The sequence below is a fragment of the Maniola jurtina genome, chromosome 28 (genome assembly GCF_905333055.1).
Source record: "Maniola jurtina chromosome 28, ilManJurt1.1, whole genome shotgun sequence".
Lineage (NCBI taxonomy): Eukaryota > Metazoa > Arthropoda > Insecta > Lepidoptera > Nymphalidae > Maniola > Maniola jurtina.
In genome coordinates, this window is record NC_060056.1 from 4802185 (window position 1) to 4822865 (window position 20681).

The 20681-nt window shown below is 38.1% G+C and overlaps 1 protein-coding gene across 1 annotated transcript; it reads right to left on the reverse strand.

Annotated features, from left to right (window-relative positions):
• Positions 1 to 1852: 1852 nt before the first annotated feature.
• Positions 1853 to 20681, reverse strand: LOC123879560. Its single transcript, XM_045927333.1, has 9 exons — positions 20442 to 20681; positions 9175 to 9343; positions 8549 to 8686; positions 6198 to 7088; positions 5570 to 5691; positions 4639 to 4770; positions 3744 to 4007; positions 2977 to 3090; positions 1853 to 1962 (listed from the first exon to the last, which is right to left on the reverse strand). Exons 2-9 carry the CDS (start codon positions 9334 to 9336, stop codon positions 1875 to 1877), a joined length of 1911 nt encoding a protein of 636 aa, XP_045783289.1. The 5' UTR covers positions 9337 to 9343; positions 20442 to 20681; the 3' UTR covers positions 1853 to 1874.

Below are 20681 nucleotides of genomic sequence, written 5' to 3' on the forward strand. Positions count from 1 at the left end.
CAGACAGACACACTTTCGCATTTATAATAGTAGTAGGGATATTATTATGAACGGCACCGCATAGCGCTTTGATGTTCGTCGTGGCTTAGAGAATATTTAACGTGTAGCGACGCGCCGCGCAATGCCACTGCAATACGGTAAAAAATTTCGTTAGGTTACATTAAAAAGGTAACGTTAATAGTAACGGTATAACGCTGTTATTCAACGTTATATTTTTAAACTTAACGATAAATTCACGTTGAGCGAAGATGTACATGGTATTGTGTAATTATATCGGTATAAGTAGTGTTAATTTTACTATATTTAATAATGGTATCTAAATAACGTCAATGAATGTATGGGTATCGTTTTTTTAACGTTACTTTCCAACATAACGGTATTTTGTACCGGTAAAAATACCGGTCGTAACAGCCAAAGAATTCAAGATCGCTGTCACCCTTCCTTCGCCTACGCCACGTCTCAGTCAAACGGTTCACAAATAAAACTTATATGAAACGTTTTGTAAACTGTTTTATTTTTATCACTCTATAACAATAAACTTAATCTATGATATTTTAATTGATAAAACTACAAGTGTAAATTAAAAATTTATAACACCCCCGACAAGTGAAGGTTACAGTAACTAGAAAAGAGCTGATAACTTTCAAACGGCTGAACCAATTTTCTTGGATTATAGCTAAGAACACTCTCGATCAAGCCACCTTTCAAACAAAAAAAAAACTGAATTAAAATCGGTTCATTAGTTTAGCTACGATGCTACAGACAGATACACAGATACACACGTCAAACTTATAACACCCCTCTTTCTGGGTCGGGGGTTAAAAACAAGTTTGACTGTACTATCCAACCTATGGACGTTTTAGATGATCACCATCACTATGCTTGAAATTCAGGTACTAATGTCGGACTGAACTCTGGAAACACTCACGTTTCTTCTTACTAAAAGTTTTGCTCAGTTCTTTTTAGTAAGGAAAAATTTACGGTAAATTTTTTACGGATTACTTTTTGAAAATTTCCACGTTTTAACCGGTAACTCAAAAAGTATTTTTTTTTAGTTATCGCATTTTAAATACAGTATGGCAGATCTGTCTGTATGCGTTGACCGTCATAAGCGATCCCTAAAAACAAAGACTCAATAGGCTCAAAACTAACAAAAAACGTTAAAATTCGTTTTTCAGTCCCATTTTAAAATCCTTTAAAACAATTTTCTCTTTGCGACCTTAAGAACTTTAACGCCTTTTATTTCCTTACATATTTATTTAACTTAGACTTACAAAGTTACATAAAACAATAGTTTCTATACAACAGTCAGGTTTTAAAATAAACTGTGATATTTTTGTACTTATTAAATAACAATAATAACATAAAGTTAAAATCTTAAAAATACTCTTAACACTGACGATTCGCAATCAATTCGAAATTTTAATTCACTGGCGCGAAGTTTTAAAATAGAGAAAGAGAAACAGTTGCAATGTTGCCACAGTGTTAACTTTTCTACCATTTTAGTAGTTTTTATGTCCGTTTTTAAAATGATTTGCAGAAAGCCTTTAGTTCTAAAGGAATTTTTCAGTTTGTGTAATGTTTTTAGTTTAATTCCTTTTTTTAAACAAAAGACTATCTGGAAACCAGCTCCATACAGCCTATTTTTTTTAAAGTTAGTTAAGAGTGGCTGGTTTTTGTGTTAGTTGGTGTTTTTTGGTGGTGGAACTGACTGGGAAGCGCTCTAAAGGGGCGCCGCGCGTGTGTCGGCGTGCGCCGGCGCAGACAGAGTCCATACTTGTATAAATTCAATAACTTGAAAATATCACAAACTTGACATTGGCTAATCAGAGTAAAGCCAGATTTAAAGAAAAAAAAACTACATTCTGTTTCTGTTATAATCTATTAGAACTACTTTGTGATTTTCTTAACGGCTGGAGAATCGACTCTAGCACCACCGTCGCTGGGTTTGCTTTGCTGCATCTATAAACATAATAAATACTCGATTATTTTACTTACGATTGTTTTACCAAAAAAGTCAAATGTCATGATTTTCCACAAAGTTTAACAGAACGCTATGTGAGAAAATTTTAATGTCCCAGGATAAATTTCGAACTAGGCATTCCTAAAACTATTAACACTAGTTTAGTTTTTACATCTATTGGCATTCCGAGCATTATTATCATTGGCGTGTCGGTGACGCGAACTTGAAGTCATCCGTCCAAAATCACCAAACGAACCTAAAGATTAAAGAAGTGCATGGAAAAGACATGGATTTGCCTCGATCCAGCAACACGCGGGGCTGCAATTGCTATGTATTTTGTTGTGCTGTACGGCATACTATTGCAAATTGAACACTTGAAAAGAACAACCATCGAGTTTCTTGCTGGTTCTTCTCGGTGGGAACGGCATTCCAAACCAGTGGTAGATTATTTTGACGACTCAAAAGCACTTGTAAAAGTTAAATTGAATAAAAATATTTTGAAATTTGAAGATGAAGATGATGAAGGGGATCACGTGACCATTTGATCAACTTTAAATACGATATTAATAACTAGCTGATACCCACGACTTCGTTCGCGTGGATGTAGGTTTTTGAAATTCCCGTGGGAACCCTTTGATTTTCCGGGATAAAAAGTAGCTTATGTGCTAATCCAGGGTATAATCTATCTCCATTCTAAATTTCAGCCCAATCCGTCCAGTAGTTTTTGCGTGAAGGAGTAACAAACACACACACACACACATACAAACTTTCTCCTTTATAATATTAGTGTGATGTAACCGGCTATAACATTGGAAATTGGAATATTGAGCAGTAACCAGGCTGGGCTCAATTTCTGAGATGCTATTACATTACGAATATCGTATTTAAAGTATTAAAATCACTTACTCAATTTAGTGATAACTTCATCCTTTCTTTTTTTAGGTGTAACATGTACTCTTTGTAATTTTTTAACAATAAAGTTGTGTAAATAAATAAAATAAAAAGCAAATAACCTCGGAAACATTTCTGTACATTTCAAGTCTGTCCATCCGGTTAACACTTCATACAGCATGATGTCAAGTGCCCGGTCAGCCGGTACCTCACCTGTTAGCATACGCAGCGCAAGTCTAGAAAAAAACGAAAAAAAATGATTAAATTCACGTAGAGTGGCATTTAAAGGTGCTTAAGATATTATTTCCATATTCTAACACAGGTTCGAAAATCATCTATTGAGAAAAACTCAGCTGTTACTCTTTAAAAACGAGATATTTTACTATTTTATGCAGACTCAAGTATTTTAGTACTTAGCTATTCTCATATTTTGCCATTCTAATATTTTTATTTCAGCTAGCTAATGACTACATATTTATTGAAATTTAACGAGTAATTTGGTATTTTTAGGGAGATAGAAAAGATAGAAATACTAGCTGATGCCCGCGACTTCGGTCACGTGGATAGAGTTTTTTTAAGAATTTCGTAGGAACTCTTTAATTTTCCGGGATAAAAAGTAGCCTATGCAAATCCAGGGTATAGTCTATCTCCATTCCCAGTCAAATTCATCCAGTAGTTTTTGCGTAAAGCAGTAACAAACATACACACACACACATACACACAAACTTTCGCCTTTATAATATTAGTGTGAAGTGTGATGTGTGATAGTATGACAACAAGAAGAAGAAAAAAACTTAAAACAATTGTTTGCAAAGGCGGCCTTATTGCTTGAAGCAATCTCCACTAGGAGAAGTGAGAGAAGAGACCCTAGGTAATTGAAGCAACTTACCCATTAATCCTAGCCATGGTACCGTACGGTGCGTTTAACTTCGCCGTCGCGACCAAATTCTTGCAATACAACAACCAAACGCAATCCAAATCGGTATAAAATGCACTCGTAGCGTTGGCAACATTGGCACTTGAACTGTCATTCTTGTTGAATGACGTCTGGAGATGATTTAGCGCGTGAGTGTTGGCATCAATGTTGCGCGAGATTTGATTTTGAATGTTGGCATTCAGTGTTTCGCGATTGGATATCTGGGTTAGGACCATTCTGAAACAAGATAAAGTTGAAAACTAAAAACCGACTGCGATCGTCTTAATAAACGCTGAAATATATTATTATTACAGTAAAATTGTTTTTCTGTCGCTTAATATATTTTAATGTTATCGTACATTTGTATACATGAGCTCAAAATTTTCTCCTCTTTCACTTGACATCCCACTCGATACAAAAGCAAAAAATTTTTGGAGACCTCCACTTTTTTTGATGTAACATCCGTTAGGTCAATTTTTTTCGTATAAAATATAGCCTATGTCACCCGGACCTCTACAACGAATCGATTGACACTTCATTCATCAAAATCGGGCCAGTAGTTTAAGCGCTACGGTAGCACACACAGAATCTGGATACAAACACACATACATACATAGACTGCGAAAATCATAACCCTTCCTTTTGGCTTTGCCGCAGTCGGGTAAAAATAGATGGATAAATCCGCAAGCCGCGTTCCAATCGACCGCACCTATCTGTCGCGGCTGTTAGCTTAAAAAATCTATTTTCTTTTAAATTATTCTCTTTAGTAATGAATTCTAGCCCCATAAACTACCACTACACAAAATATCACATAATTTTATTACTATTTACTAAAGTCCAAGACCATGATTGGTTGAAATGAACTTACTTGGTGTTTTTAAAAGCTCTTCCCAGATGTATCGCCGCGCGCGCTGTACTCATACCTATCTCCAAAACGTTTTCTAGAAGATTCTTCCCGAAGTCCGAGTCTTCTGTCTCTTGACGAAGATTTTGACGTTTTCTTTAAAAAAAATATAGGTATCATTAAAAAACCAAACTCAATTAATTGCGAAGCTTGATTCACACACGAAAAGAGAAGTGAAGAAAAGAGCAACCGCCGAGTTTCTTGCTGGTTCTTCTCGGTAGGAAAGGCATACTGAAGCAGTGGTAGATGCTTTTGACGATTCAAAAATACTTGTAAAAGTTTAATTGAATAAAGTTTTTTTTTTACTTTAAGTTCCAACTACTATACCATCATACAAGAAATAGAACATTTTCAGCTATAACAACAAATAATTTAAAAAAAAACTATAAAAATTTCAAAATGGCCGTCATGAAAATTTAAAAAGTTAAATAGTGTTATTTCTTGTATAATGGTATGGAAATTTTTGTGGTTTTTTTTTTAAATGTTACCTAACTACCTCAATTTCCCGGTTTTTGGATTTTTCCCTTTACTTGTGCTATTGCTATCTGCCAAACTGATTCAACGGGAAGTACCTACCATAAGGTTTGGATTTCCTTAACAGACATGACAGACAGACAGACCACGAAGTGAAAGATAAGAGCTAGACTAATATAATCAGTTCTAATGTAATCTGTGGATAAGAGTTCTTTTTTCCATTTGAGGTACGGAATTCAGATGAATCTTTGAAGATTAAAAAAAAATATATTTTATTAAAAGAAACGACTGAACAGGCTTTGCCTTCATATTTCATAACAACATAAGAATAATTCATCTACGACTTACCAGGCTGCATGGTCTATGACCTTTGCCTTTCCTGAAGGGCATAAAAATTAAAAAATGTTGTTATGTTACTCACGAGAAAGCATCATACTGGTGGTATATTTCATTTCTTTTCGCCTCCACTTTGGATGGCTCCATGAAAAGTGCATTGAATGCAAACACATCTGGGTCTTTGAGCATTTTGTTTCTAGCTGCTTCCTGAAAGATTAACATTTTTAAATTAATACTGTTTAATGAAGTTTTAATGTATGTTTCTGTAGAATTAAAGTCTGAATAACAAGTAGTTTAAAGTTTTCAAAAAAAAAAACCGGCCAAGTGTGAGTCAGACTCGCGCACTGAGGGTTCCATACTCGGCTATTTTTCCAACGTTTTGCATGATAAATCAAAAACTATCATACACAAAAATAAATAAAAATCTGTTTTAGAATGTACAGGTAAACCCCTTTCATATGATACCCCACTTGGTATAGTTATCTTACTTTGAAAATTGAAACACGTTTTAATTTTTTTTAATGATGTAACCACACATTCGCGGTTTTCAGATTTATTCCTGTGCTTGTGCTATAAGACCTACATACCTGCCCATGGTTCTAGGTCAACGGGAAGTACCCTACAGGTTTCTTGACAGACAGACAGACAACGAAGTGATCCTAGAAGGGTTCCGTTTTTCCTTTTGAGGATTGAACCCTATAAAAGTTACTAACCTGACTCTCCCACGCCATCAGCTGTATATTATGCAGCAACATCACATCCAGCGTCAATATACCGAACGACAGCAAGTTCGTGCTATTACTCAAAATTACTTTCCGACTCTGATTGGCTTGAGTGAAATTCTCTCCAAAATACAATTCCCTTAACTTACTCATCACTATTGTTACATTACCTTCAATCAAACTTTCATTTAACGCTTTTAATAACTGTCCAAATTCATTATTACCAGTGGAGTTAACAGAATTACGTTTTTCAATCGCTTTAGCGTCAAAATCTGGATCAGTAACTATCCAATCGTGTAACTCCTGCACTTTTTCTATCAAATAACTGGTCATGGAGTTGCTCTGTATATAATCATCATATAAATTATTATCATCATAGTATTCTTCGTAGTTATCATCTTGGACTTTTTTTAGACCTGCAATATAACCGTCTGATAGCTTAATGTTATCACGCAGGAACAGATCTGGTAAGGTCGGTTTAAATTCTGGGACTCCACTTAAATCATTACTGAATAGTTTAGCTTCATTACTACTTTCATGGTTTTCTACTTTTGGATTCCCATGACCTTGATAAATAGGTCTAATAAAATCATGTTTTGAAATTATATGATCATTTAAGTTATCAGGCAGTATTGCCTGATCTTTTTTTTCGATTTTTCTTTCTGGATGGTGCATTATATCGTGGATTGGATGGATTTGTGGTTTCGATACTAGATTTTCTTCTGATTTCTTCCTATCGCGATTGCCGACTATGTTTTTGAAAATGGATAGTTTTTCTAGAATTGGGTAGTTAAGGTCGTTATCTTCTTGGGTTGTCGAGGGTTCTCCTTCAGTGGTTGTTGGTAACCTTGGTTGCGGATAACCCATTGGATATACAGGTTCCTGAAAAATTTGGGCGTGATATGAATTTATTGAAGTAAGGCTGGTTTTCCACCAGAGATGTGCTATGCTACGTTGCTATGGATGCGTTTGATATCCACCAATCATATTCATTGGTGCACATAGCTTAGCACTGGTGGAAACGGATTCAACTAAGATATGTTTTTTATATGGAAGAATGCGTGCTATGGGCCGTCGCGAGTGGTGTAGCTATGTGCAGGCACGGCAGGACGCGTGAGAGCCTCCTCACCGCGCCGCTCTCACCGCTTCCCTACTATCGATACATCGCATAGCTCGAGCTGCGCATCTTTCTCGCGCAGCTACTTTGCGGCGGCGCATCTTCATAGCGCATCCTCCTCGCACAGCTTAGTATTGGTGGAAACGGTCACATATTTTCGTAGCGTAGATTTCACGTCTTCGTAGCATAGCTGCATAGCACATGTCTAGTGGAAAGGCACCCTAAGTTAAAGCTTTGACACATTGGCCCCTTGTCATATCAGGGAGACAGCATCAAGACAGGGAGCCGCAGCAGAAATGGCTGAAAACGGCAAGCGGCGCAAGTATGCCTCTCTTATCGAGAGTTACATTTTTGTTCCGTTTGCCGTGGAGACCCAGGGGCCATGGAATCTTAGCTAGAGATCTGTAGACAATCTTAAGACACTGTGAAAACGAGACAGCGTTATACCGCTGGCATACATCTGTCTCGTTTTTATTGAAACCTAAGTCTAAGCAAAGTCAAAGTGCGGGCTATAGATTTCAACCTTAGTGCAAAAAAAAATTACGAGACATTTCATCACAATTAATAGCCTGGTGACAAAAGGGCTGGCTCACTTTTTGCGCAAAGGATCAGCCTGGCTGTCCCGCGCGGAAACCTCGGCAACAATCCCCGAAGGCATGATTTGTACAGTAATTAAATAAGGCTGTTTTATTGTAATACTAGAGAATGCCCGCGACTTCGTCCGCGTGGATTTAGATTTTATAGATCCCGTGGGAACTGTTTGATTTTCCGGGATAAAAAGTTGCCTATTTCAATAACAGGGACGCAATATACTTCGGTACCAAATTTCATACAAATCGGTTAAGTGGATGAGTCTTTAGGAATCCCGCGGGAACTCTTTGATTTTTCGGGATAAAAGTAGCCTATGTTTGTCCCCGGGATATAAGCTAACCCTGTACCAAATTTTGTCAGAATCGGTTACACTGTTGGACCGTGAAATGGTAGCAGACAGACAGACGGACAGACACACTTTCGCATTTATAATATTAGTATGGATTTGGTACAGAGGTACCTTGCATCACGGGAATTGACATAAGCAACTTTTTATCCCGGAAAATCAAAGAGTTCCCACCGAATTTATAAACAACCTAAATCCACGCGGACGAAGTCGCGGGCATCGTCTAGTTTTCAGTAAAAAAAAAGCAAACGGAAAGGTTTCTTAAAAAGTTGTCAGTTGATATGTTACCCTGGCTTCAGCGTAGAGTCCCCTAGAAGTATAGTTGTCGCTGGCGGCGGTTCTAGTGATAACTATAGTTGCAAGTACCAGAGCTCCGCAGACGGCGAAACACGACGCGCTTGCTATGACCCAAACTTTTAGCGGCACCTGAAAAATATAACCACAAATTCACGTTTTTCGGATTTTTTGGGTTCCGTACCTCAAAAGGAAAAACGGAAACCTTATTAGGATCACTTTGTTGTCTGTCTGTCTGTCTGTCCGTCGTGTCTGTCAAGAAAACCTATAGGGTACTTCCCGTTGACCTAGAATCATGAAATTTGGCAGGTAGGTAGGTCTTATAGCAGAATTTTCTGCTCTGTCATTTATCATCGATACAGAAGCAAAAAAATTTTTTTGGAGACCCCCACTTTTTTGATTTAACATCCGTTAGGTCAATTTTTTTCGTGTAAAAAGAAGCCTATGTAATCCAGATTTTTACAAAGAATCCATTGACACCTCATTCATCAAAATCAGCCCAGTAGTTTAGGCGCTACGGTGGAACACACAGAATCTGGATACATAGGTACATAGACTGCTAAAATCATAACCCTTCCTTTTGGCTTTGGCGCAGTCGGGTAAAAATATTATGTACTTACGCTAGTTTTCGTGGGTAACCTATCTTCAGGCCTAGGCGGCAGCGGTCGCGAGTGCCAATCGTGCACTGTGGTACGACTGTCGCGCCCTGTCGCACGACTGTCGCGCCCTGTCGCGCGACTGTCGCACGACTGGGGACGCTTCTCGTACTCATATTGAAACATTGTCTTTCTGTGAAAGATAGGAGATTTCGAATTTTTAGTTAAACCAAGCATTTTGACATTTACAGCTCGTTCACACAGGCTGTGTAAGCGTTGCGTAAGCGTAGATGTAGCGCGACACCATTGCGTTGCATAACTTGTAATGTATGGAACTGTATGAGACATGGCATACCGATTGCGTGGCGTGAACGTTCGCGTAACCGTAATGCGTGCAGTTATGTCTACGGATTCATGCGCGTTACTACGCACGTGTCACGTGTACGTGCGCGCGTGTGATTCGGCCTTTATCCTTAAAACATGAAACACAAAAAATGTTTCTACCTATGTTCGAAATAGACTTTGAAACCATCCAACCGATGTGCCCCAAACCGATTGAAAAAGGCAATAACGCGAAGATGGTTTTAGGCCACAAAAGGCACCTTCTTTTCTTATAGCACAGTAGAACTCGCCTGTAAATATTTTTAACCCCCGACCCAAAAAGAGGGGTGCTATAAGTTTGAGGTGTGTATCTGTCTGTGGCACCGTAGCGCCTAAACTAATGAACCGATTTCAATTTAGTTTTTTTTGTTTGAAAGATGGCTTGATCGAGAGTGTTCTTAGCTATAATCCAAGAAAATCGGTTCAGCCGTTTGAAAGTTATCAGCTATTTTCTAGTTACTGTAACCTTCACTTGTCGGGGGTGTTATAAATTTTTAATTTACACTTGTATCTAGATATATTTTGCAGTAATTATTTTACAGTGAAACTAAGTCTCAACTAAAACTACAGTCAGTCCCACTTCCCACGCGGGCTAACTTGATTTAACGCTGCGATGGACGAGACAGCTTGCACCACAGAACTCTTAAAAATAGAAATGGTATCTGTATAGTGTATACAATGTAATACGGCCAGTGACGGCTTTATGTAGGGTATATTAGTCATGCTAATCATGACTAATACTCCCCTTTCCCTTCCAATTAAGCGTAAAGCTTGTGCCAGGAGTGGGTACGACAATAGTGCTGTAGCGGTCGCCACCTTCACAAGATGTCGCTTCTAAACTCAATCAATCAACAACGCTCGAAACACGAACCCCAGCCTGAGAACTCACGACCTACGCCTAGATGGCAGCACGGGTAGCTTAATTGGAATACAAGGAGAAACACGCAACTTCCAATCGCATTGACAGAGCGTTTACCAAATTGCACTATATATAGAAGTTTCAACGTACTACACACAGCTCCCGTACAGTGCAAAGGGTGGGGTTTGAACCGCCGATCTTTCGGAATTCAGTCCGCTCCTCAACCGTTGAGCTAAATATTGAGGCTTTACTGACCTAAGGGGGCTCCGAGTGTCGCTCGCGACGTCTATAAAAGAACATACCTTTACTCCTACCTACGGCAACAAGCTTCACTCTTCTACCACTTCTAAATCTATTTTGTACTAGCTGTGCCCGCGACTTCGTTCGCGTAGAATAGTGACCGCGCTTTATATAGCCACGGACGCTCAGGCGCGAGGCGTGTAGTGCGTACTCTGTACGTTAAAAATGTTCGCCGTGATTCTTTAAATTGACATAACTTTTTTATTTATGAACCGATTGACATGAAATAAACACTAAATGTTAAGTGAAGCTTACTACAATATATTAGTGAAAACCGTATCTAAATCGAATAAGCCATTTCTGATATTAGCGTGCACAAACACACAGACAAACCGACAAAAAAAAATTAATTACAATTTCGGGTTCGGCATCGATATAATAACAACCCCTGCTACTTTTTTTTTATATATTTCCATTGTACAGACACCAGTTTTCTACAATTTTATTATATGTATATAGATATAGATTCTGTGGACGAGACAGTGTAGTAGGTCTGTTTCTAGTTTACTAAACAGCAAACAAAGAGGCATAGAGCTGCATAATGAATAGCATCTAAAGAAAGCCTTGTTTGTTTGTCTTGTTTAAATACGATCATGGTCGCAGGTTAAAAACGAAATCAGGGATTTCGCGAATTCCCTAGGGATATCTCGAATGCGGTGTTAGTTACAAGATAACCACCTCTGAATCAATTTTGTATTCTGTGGACGAGATAGGTCTGTTTCTAGTTTACTAAACAGCTAACAAAGAGGCATAGTGCTGCAGAATGAAGCATTTAATGAAAGGTTTAAAGGTTTGTTGTTAATACGTTCATGGTCGTAGGTTAAAAAGGAAATCAGAGATTTCACGAATTCCCTAGGGATATCACGAATGCGGTGATAGTTACAAGTTATATCAAATATTTGAAAAGAGCAACCGTCGAGTTTCTTGCTGGTTCTCATAGTGCTGCATAATGAAGCATCTAAAGAAAGGTTTGTTGTTTATAGGTATGTTCATGGTCGCAGGTTAAAAAGGAAATCAGGGATTTTGCAAATTCCCTCGGGATATCACGAATGCGGTGCTAGTTACAAGATAGATTGTATATCAAATATTTGAAAAGAGCAACCGCCTAGTTTCTTGCTGGTTCTCATAGTGCTGCATAATGAAGTATCTAAAGAAAGGTTTGTTGTTTATATGTTCATGGTCGCAGGTTAAAAAGGAAATCAGAGTTTTTGCAAATTCCCTCGGGATATCACGAATGCGGTGCTAGTTACAAGATAGAATGACATATCAAATCTTTGAAAAGAGCAACCGTCGTGTTTCTTGCTGGTTCTTCTCGGCAGGAAAGGCATTCCGAACCAGTGGTAGTAAAATTGCATTTGACGATTCAAAAGTAACTACTTGTAAAAGTTTAATTGAATAAAAAAATTTCATTTAGATTTTTTGATTTTGATAGAACGCGGCGCTATAATAGGTATTATGTTTAAATAGCACCAGTACCTACCATTACGTTGCAAATTGGCAGGGTAGTAAGTTTTTACCCCCCTAAACCCTAAACCCAACCCAAGCCAAACCCACTTGAACGGTTTTTAGGGTTACGTATCTCAAAAGGATATCCCTATAGGATCCACTTTGTTTTTTGTCTGTCTGTCTGTCCATCCGTCCGTTATGTCTGCCAAGAAACCTATAGGGTACTTCCCGTTGACCTAGAATCATGAAATTTGGTAGGTAGGTAGGTCTTATAGCTGAAAACCGCGAATTTGTGGTTACTTCAATTTTTCAAAATAAGATAAAGCTATACCAAGTGGGGTATCATATGAAAGGGCTTTACCTGTACCTACATTCTAAAACAGATTTTTATTTATTTTTATGCATAATAGTTTTCGATTTATCGTACAAAATGTCGGAAAAATTACCCGAGTACGGAACCCTCGGTGCGCGAGTCTGACTCGCACTTAGCCGGTTTTTTTATATAAGTAGATAGAGATATATGTATTCTGTGCTAATATAATATGCGGTCAGTTTACATTTAAAATATCTCTATTCTTAAAGTGGGTTAAACTTAAAACTGTACCTCGGTTCAGTAAACTCGAAGATGATCTCTGATATGCGTGACAGGTTGCGCGCTATTTCGCACAACATGATACTACTGCACTACTTGTAAGAGTTAGGGCGATTGTGCACTGCATCCGATCCGAACCCGTGAAAATACGTTCCGAAGTGGTCATAGAACTATTTGTATGGTAGCTTACGCACTAACTCCGACTTCCGTCATCCGAGTTCTCTCCGACATCCGTGAGAGATTTCGGATGTGGCTCGGTTTCAAATTGGACGTAATCTATACATATAATAATATAAAATACAAGTGTAAATTAAAAATTTATAACACCCCCGACAAGTGAAGGTTACAGTAACTAGAAAAGAGCTGATAACATTCAAACGGCTGAACCGATTTTCTTGGATTATAGCTAAGAACACTCTCGATCAAGCCACCTTTCAAACAAAAAAAAAACTAAATTAAAATCGGTTCATTAGTTTAGGAGCTACGATGCCGCAGACAGATACACAGATACACACGCCAAACTTATAACACCCCTCTTTTTGGGTCGGGGGTTAAAAATTGGCAGGTATTTGGGTTATCTTAAAGTGGGTTAAACTTCAAACTGTACCTCGGTTCAGTACCCACGAAGATCATGAGATGTTGACATGCGTGGCAGGTTTCGTGCTATTTCACACAACATGATAGCTAGCTAGTTAGCTACTTACAAGTAGGAGTTACCTGTGTCTAGGTATGTCGCGAGAGATGTCACGGTCTACTTAATGGTTTAGTAGATATGCATCTACATACGGACACGGATGTCGTTATTACCCGACTGCGGCAAAGCCAAAAGGAAGGGTTATGATTTTAGCAGTCTATGTATATATGTTTGTATCCAAATTCTGTGTGTTCCACTGTAGTGCCTAAACTACTGGGCCGATTTTGATGCATGAGGTGTCAACATGGTGTCAATTGATTCGTTGTAAAGGTTCGGGTGGCATAGGCTATATTTTATACGAAAAAAAACCGGCCAAGTGCGAGTCAGACTCGCGCACTGAGGGTTCCGTACTCAGGTATTTTTCCAACATTTTGCACGATAAATCAAAAACTATTATACATAAAAATAAATAAAAATCTATTTTAGAATGTACAAGTAAAGCTCTTTCATATGATACCCCACTTGGTATAGTAATCTTACTTTGAAAATTGAAACACATATTTTTTTTCTGTGATGTAACCATAAAACGGTTTTTGGATTTATTCCTTTACATGTGCTATAAGACCTACCTACCTTGCCAAACATGAATCCAGGTAAACGGGAAGTACCCTATAAGTTTTTTTGACGGACACGATTGACGGACGGACGGACATACAGACAGACAGACAGACACGACAGACAGATAGACAACAAAGTGATCTTATAAGGGTTCCGTACCTCAAAAGGATACATGGGTAGTGAAAACTGTGCATGATCACTGCATATAAAATTATATATTTTTTTTAAAGAATATTAGCCATTTGAATCATGACTAACATTCCCTTTTCCTCTCCAACTAAGCGTAAAGCTTGTGCTAGGAGTGGGTACGACAATAGTGCAACGGCTGGGGTTTGAACCGCCGACCTTTCGGATTTCAGTGCACTCCTATAACCGTTGAGCTATTGAGGCTTCAAATTGTAATCAAGAAATATATTATATTTTCAAGAAATAGTGATTAGTGATGGTCGCGAGTTGACCCACGATGACCTATCGATACTCTGGAATTAATCGATTATTTCGGGACGCATTCCAAAAATAGAATTACTTATCTTGTGAACCCTTGACGGTCTATGGTATTTGAATTTAGAAGACTCACTTGGATAATGTGTTAATTCTGTTGCAAACAATCTCTTTACTAAACTAAAATAACAGGTCTAGATCACACTAATATTATAAAAGAGAAAGTTTGTATGTGTGTGTGTGTGTGTGTATGTTTGTTACTCCTTCACGCAAAAACTACTGGACGGATTGGGCTAAAATTTAGAATGGAGATAGATTATACCCTGGATTAGCACATAGGCTACTTTTAATCTCGGAAAATCAAAGAGTTCCCACGGGAATTTTAAAAACCTCCATCCACGCGAACGAAGCCGCGGGCATCTTTTAATAGATGTATAATTATTTCTTTCATACCATTTCCTCCTGAAAAAGATACATATCACTTGATTCATACACCTGTCAATTTAGTTTCCAGAGATTGTGTACCTACAACAGAGCTATAGATCGTTTCAACGAATAGTACCTATGGCGTTATGTTGGCTCCCCTGTCTGTCTAAGTCGTTGGGTGGTCATTGGCACTATATTGGCATGAGAAAACGCAGATTTTTTTTTATTTTCATTTGATTTTCATTTCATTCATTCATGAAAATCAAATGAAAATAATCAAAATCTGCGTCTTCTTATACAAATATGGTGCCAATGATATGGACAGACAGGGAGCCAACATATAACGCCATAGGTACTATTCGTTGAAACGATCTATACCCATATTATTTCGATTTTTCGATAGTTAAATCAAAGTACATTCTGCAAAGTAAAATTAGTAAAGTACATTCTACATCCATGCGTTAGATAAAAATAAATGGAGCGCATTATGACAGCATATTTCAATTTAAAAATCTGTTTTTCCTCTGTTAGTTAAAACGAGCCATTATTCTAAGACTCAAGCTAACTTTTTCAAACAATCAACAACTTTTCAAAGAGCTATTTCCAAAAATTCCAAAGAGTTGCTTCCAAATTTTTAATAAATGGATAGATTGCATGAGAACTCATGAGAAATATTAATGTGGCATGAAAGCTCATAACTTTATTTGCAAACTCCGTTTATGTAACTTAGATAGGAACATTCTGTAATCGTTAATTGCTTACAAATCTTACAATACATATTACATAAAAAGTATTTTTTAGTAATATAATCGCTAGAATGTAATTAATTACCTGTGTGACCTACATTTTGACACAAGATAAAGTTGCAAACTAAAACCCGACTGCGATCGTCTTAACAAACGCTGAAATATTAGAGTAAAATTGTTTTTCTTTCGCTTGGTATATTTTAATCTTGTTGTACACTAGCTGACGCCCGCGACTTCATCCGCGTGGATTTAGGTTTTTCGAAATCCCGTGGGAACTCTTTGGTTTTCCGGGATAAAAAGTGGCCTATGTGCTAATCCAGGATATTATCTATCTCCTTTCCGAATTTCAGCCAAATCCGTCCAGTAGTTTTTGCGTGAAGGAGTAACAAACATACACACACACACACACACACACACACACACACACACACACACACACACACACACACACACACACACACACACACACACACACACACACACACACACATACAAACTTTCGCCTTTATAATATTAGTGTGATAATATTTATACATGAGCTCAGAATTTTCTCCTCTTTCATTTGACATCCCACTCGATAAAATAGCAAAAAAAAATTTTTGGAGACCCCCACTTAATGATGTAACATCCGCTAGGTAAATTTTTTTTCGAATAAAATATAGCCTGTCACCCGGACCTTTACAACGAATCGATTGACACCTCATTCATCAAAATCAGCCCAGTAGTTTAGGCGCTACGGTAGAACACACAGAATCTGGATACAAACATACATCTCTCTTTCTTAGCCTTTGCTAATCCATTGTTGGACATAGGCCTCCTCACGTGCACGCCATTCCTCTCGATGTTGTGCGAGCCTCCTCCAAGTCTTTCCCGCCAGCTTGGTAATGTCGTCTGACCAACGGGTGGGCTGTCTTCCAACGTTCCTCCTTCCGGTGCGTGGCCTCCATTCCAGCAGCAAACGAGTCCATCGCTCGTCTGTAGTCCTACACACATGCCCTGCCCATCTTCATTTCAACCTGGACACTTTCAAACATACATACACACATACATATATACATACATAGACTGCTAAAATCATTAGCCTTCCTTTTGGCTTTTGCTGCAGTCGGGTAAAAAGTGCCATTTAAAACGGCACGGTATATCATCAATATCAATCAATGGACATCCACCGTTGGACATAAGGTCTCTTATATGGACTTCCACATCCACACAACACGGTCTTGCGCCGCCGTCATTGAGCGGTTCCCACGTACTTGTTTAGAATAGAATAGAATAGAATAGAATAGATTTTTATTCAAATAAACTTTTACAAGTGCTTTTGAATCGTCAAATAATTTACCACTGGTTCGGAATGCTGTTCCTACCGAGAAGAACCAGCAAGTAACTCGGCGGTTGCTCTTTTCAATTGTTCAATTTACAATAATATTCTATACTATACAAGCAATTGCAGACCCGCGCATTGCTGGAGCGAGTCAAATCCATGCTTTTTTATCATTTACATAATCTTCGATTGTGTAATATGCTTTTGCCAGGAGCATACTTTTAATGGATTTTTTAAACTTTTGTAAAGGCAAGTCTAATATTGACTGTGGAATTTTATTATAAAATATTACACTCATTCCCACAAATGACTTTCCCACTTTTCTGATTTGATTACTTTGCTTAGAGTTTACGTGATCATATCAGAAATGAGGACATCCGTAAGAAAACCAGAGTAACCGACATAGCTCACGGGTTGCGAAGCTGAAGTGGCAATGAGCCGGGCACATAGTCCAAAAACACGACAGACCTTGGGGTCTCAAGGTGCTAGAATAGCGACCTTGTACCGGAATGCACAGCATTGGAAGATTCCTCAATAGGTGGACAGACGACATCCAAACGAATCGCAGGGACATGCAGATTGGAATGCCTTTCCTACCGAGAAGAACCAGCAAGAAACTCGGCGGTTGCTCGTTTCAAGGATTTGATATACAATGTAAAAAAGTAATTGAAGTCCCGCGCATTGCTGGAGCGAGCTGGTCAAATCCACGCTTTTTTATCATTTACATAATCTTCAATTGTACGATATGCTTTTTTCAGGAGCATATTTTATTATTGGTTGAGACTTGATAACATTATGATGAGGTATTTTTTAACCCCCGACCCAAAAAGAGGGGTGTTATAAGTTTGACGTGTGTATCTGTGTGTCTGTGTATCTGTCTGTGGCATCGTAGCGCCTAAACGAATGAACCTATTTTAATTTACTTTTTTTTGTTTGAAAGGTGGCTTGATCGAGAGTGTTCTTAGCTATAATCCGAAAAAATTGGTTCAGCCGTTTAAAAGTTATCAGCTCTTTTCTAGTTTTCTTGTAGAAAAGAAGGTTAGATAACCGTTAGGTTCATAATATTATGTCAATTGACAAATGTCAAGCTGTCAAGATGGACGTTGCCTAGATACATAATTATTTATTTGAAAATGATGTTTTGGAAAACTCAGATACTTTGGACCGTAGGCGCGGATTAGTCCAAGAAAATCGGTTCAGCCGTTTGAAAGTTATCAGCTCTTTTCTCGTTACTGTAACCTTCACTTGTCGGGGGTTTTATAAATTTTTAATTTACACTTGTCACTTATAAAAACCGTGTGATTCTGTTTAAAAGTCAATTATAATTACAAATATCAAGTAATTAATATGCGAGCGGTCAGCGATCGGTACCTATTGTTAACTTTGTGCTATTTGGGTTATTAATAAAACTGTCAGTAAAGATTGTAGGTATAGAAGCAGGCGTTATTTTGCGGAAGTCCATGATATACAAGGAACCAACATACTTAATATCCATCCATCCATCACACTAATATTATAAAGCCGAAAGTTTGTATGTGTGTGTGTGTTTGTGTGTGTGTGTGTGTGTATGTTTGTTACTCCTTCACGCAAAAACTACTGAACGGATTTGACTGAAATTTAGAATGGAGATAGATAATATCCTGGATTAGCACATAGGCTACTTTTTATCCCGGAAAATCAAAGAGTTCCCACGGGATTTCAAAAAACCTAAATGCACGCGGGCGAAGTCGCGGGCATCGGCTAGTACTTAATATTATAAATGCGAAAGTGTGTCTGTCTGTCTGTCTGTCTGCTACCGTTTCACGGCCCAACAGTGTTACCGATTCTGATGAAATGTGGTATAGGGTTAGCTTATAACCCGAGGACGGACATAGGCTACTTTTTATTCCGAAAAATCAAAGAGTTCCCGCGGGATTCCTAAAGACCCATCCACTTAAACCGATTTGTATGAAATTGGGTATCAAAGTAGGTAGCTTGCGTCCCTGTAATCGAAATAGGCAACTTTTTATCCCGGAAAATGATACAGTTTCCATGGGATCTATAAAAATCTAAATCCACGCGGACGAAGTCGCGGGCATCCTCTAGTTTGATATAAACCGCTAAACCAGACAAATCTGCCCGGCTAACATGGGCAGTAGATAAAAGTTATATCCCCCGATTATATCCACTGATGTCATACAAATCAGTGGATATAATCGGGGGATATAATTTTTATCTACTGCCCATGCTAGCCGGACTGTATGGTGAAACATGCAGCATGCGATATGCACCACCCGCCCCTTCTCTACTAAACATGCAGGAAAAGTCAGTCACAGAGCAAGCAATACGCACCACCACGCAGCCCCACACATCCCAAAACCACTCGACGCACGTTTCGCCCCGACCCAATGCCCAATGCCCAATGCATAATTGCAAAGACTTTGCGTGATGATGCGTGGTGATGGCTGACTTTTCCTACATGTTTAACAGTGGGAGGGCGGATGGTGCATATCGCATGCTGCATGTTGCACCATACAGATTTGTATGGTTTAGCGGATTATAGTAAACTAGCTAATGCCCGCGACTTCGTTCGCGTGGATGTAGGGATGTAGGTTTTTTTTAATTGCCGTGGGAACTCTTTGATTTTCCGGGATAAAAAGTAGCCTATATGCTAATCCAGGGTATAATATATCTCCATTCTAAATTTCAGCCCAATCAGTCCAGTAGTTTTTGCGTGAAGGAGTAACAAACATACACACACACACACACACACAAACTTTCTCCTTTATAATTTTTTGCGTGAAGGAGTAACAAACATACACACACACACACACACATACAAACTTTCTCCTTTATAATTTTTTGCGTGAAGGAGTAACAAACATACATACACACACACACACATACAAACTTTCTCCTTTATAATATTAGTGTGATAAGTGTGATGTGATAGTGTGATTAAGCTATTGGTTCCCTTGTATGTCATTGTTTTCATTTGTGTAATGCGTACAATATTACAAAGTCTGCCTGTAATGTACATAATATTGTATTACATCGTTTCAACATATAGTTCCTATGGCGTTATGTTGGCTCCCCGTCTGTCCAAGTCTTTGGCACCATATTATTGGCACGAGAAGACGCGGATTTTGTTTATTTTCATCGAGATTTTCATGAATTCATGAATGAATGAAATGAAAAGAATGAAATAGAGGCACCCGGAATCGAACCCCAGACCCCTGAACAGAAAACCAAACGTTTTAACCACTAGGCTATTACAGCGCCAGATTGTTACTTTTTCACGTCCCATCCGATTAATCTATTTTGACATTCAGCATTTGCATTGACTTGAATCCCAGGGACAGTCATAGGATACTTTTTATCCCGGAAAATCAAAAAGTTTCCACGGGATTTAAAAAAATCCTAAATTCACACGGAAAAGTCCCAGGCAGCGTCCAGTTTGATACTTAAAAATTGAAAAACATTTTTTTTATATTTGGATGATCAGATTTATATTATAAAAATAAAAATAAATTAAACAACAAACTTACCGATTCAAAAACAACTAAAAACTGCACAATCACTTTTATCGACAACTTTTCAATATTCCAAGATGTCACATAACTAGTTTATCCTTATTATAAGAATTAAAACTTGAAACTATCTTTTTTATGTTAATTTTATCTTTTGTTTTCTTTTACAAGTTAATCTTTGATGTTAGTATCTGTAAAGATAAACGCGTGCGTCCGCGATGCAGTTTTTGCTTGACTAACGAAAATATACAGTTAACA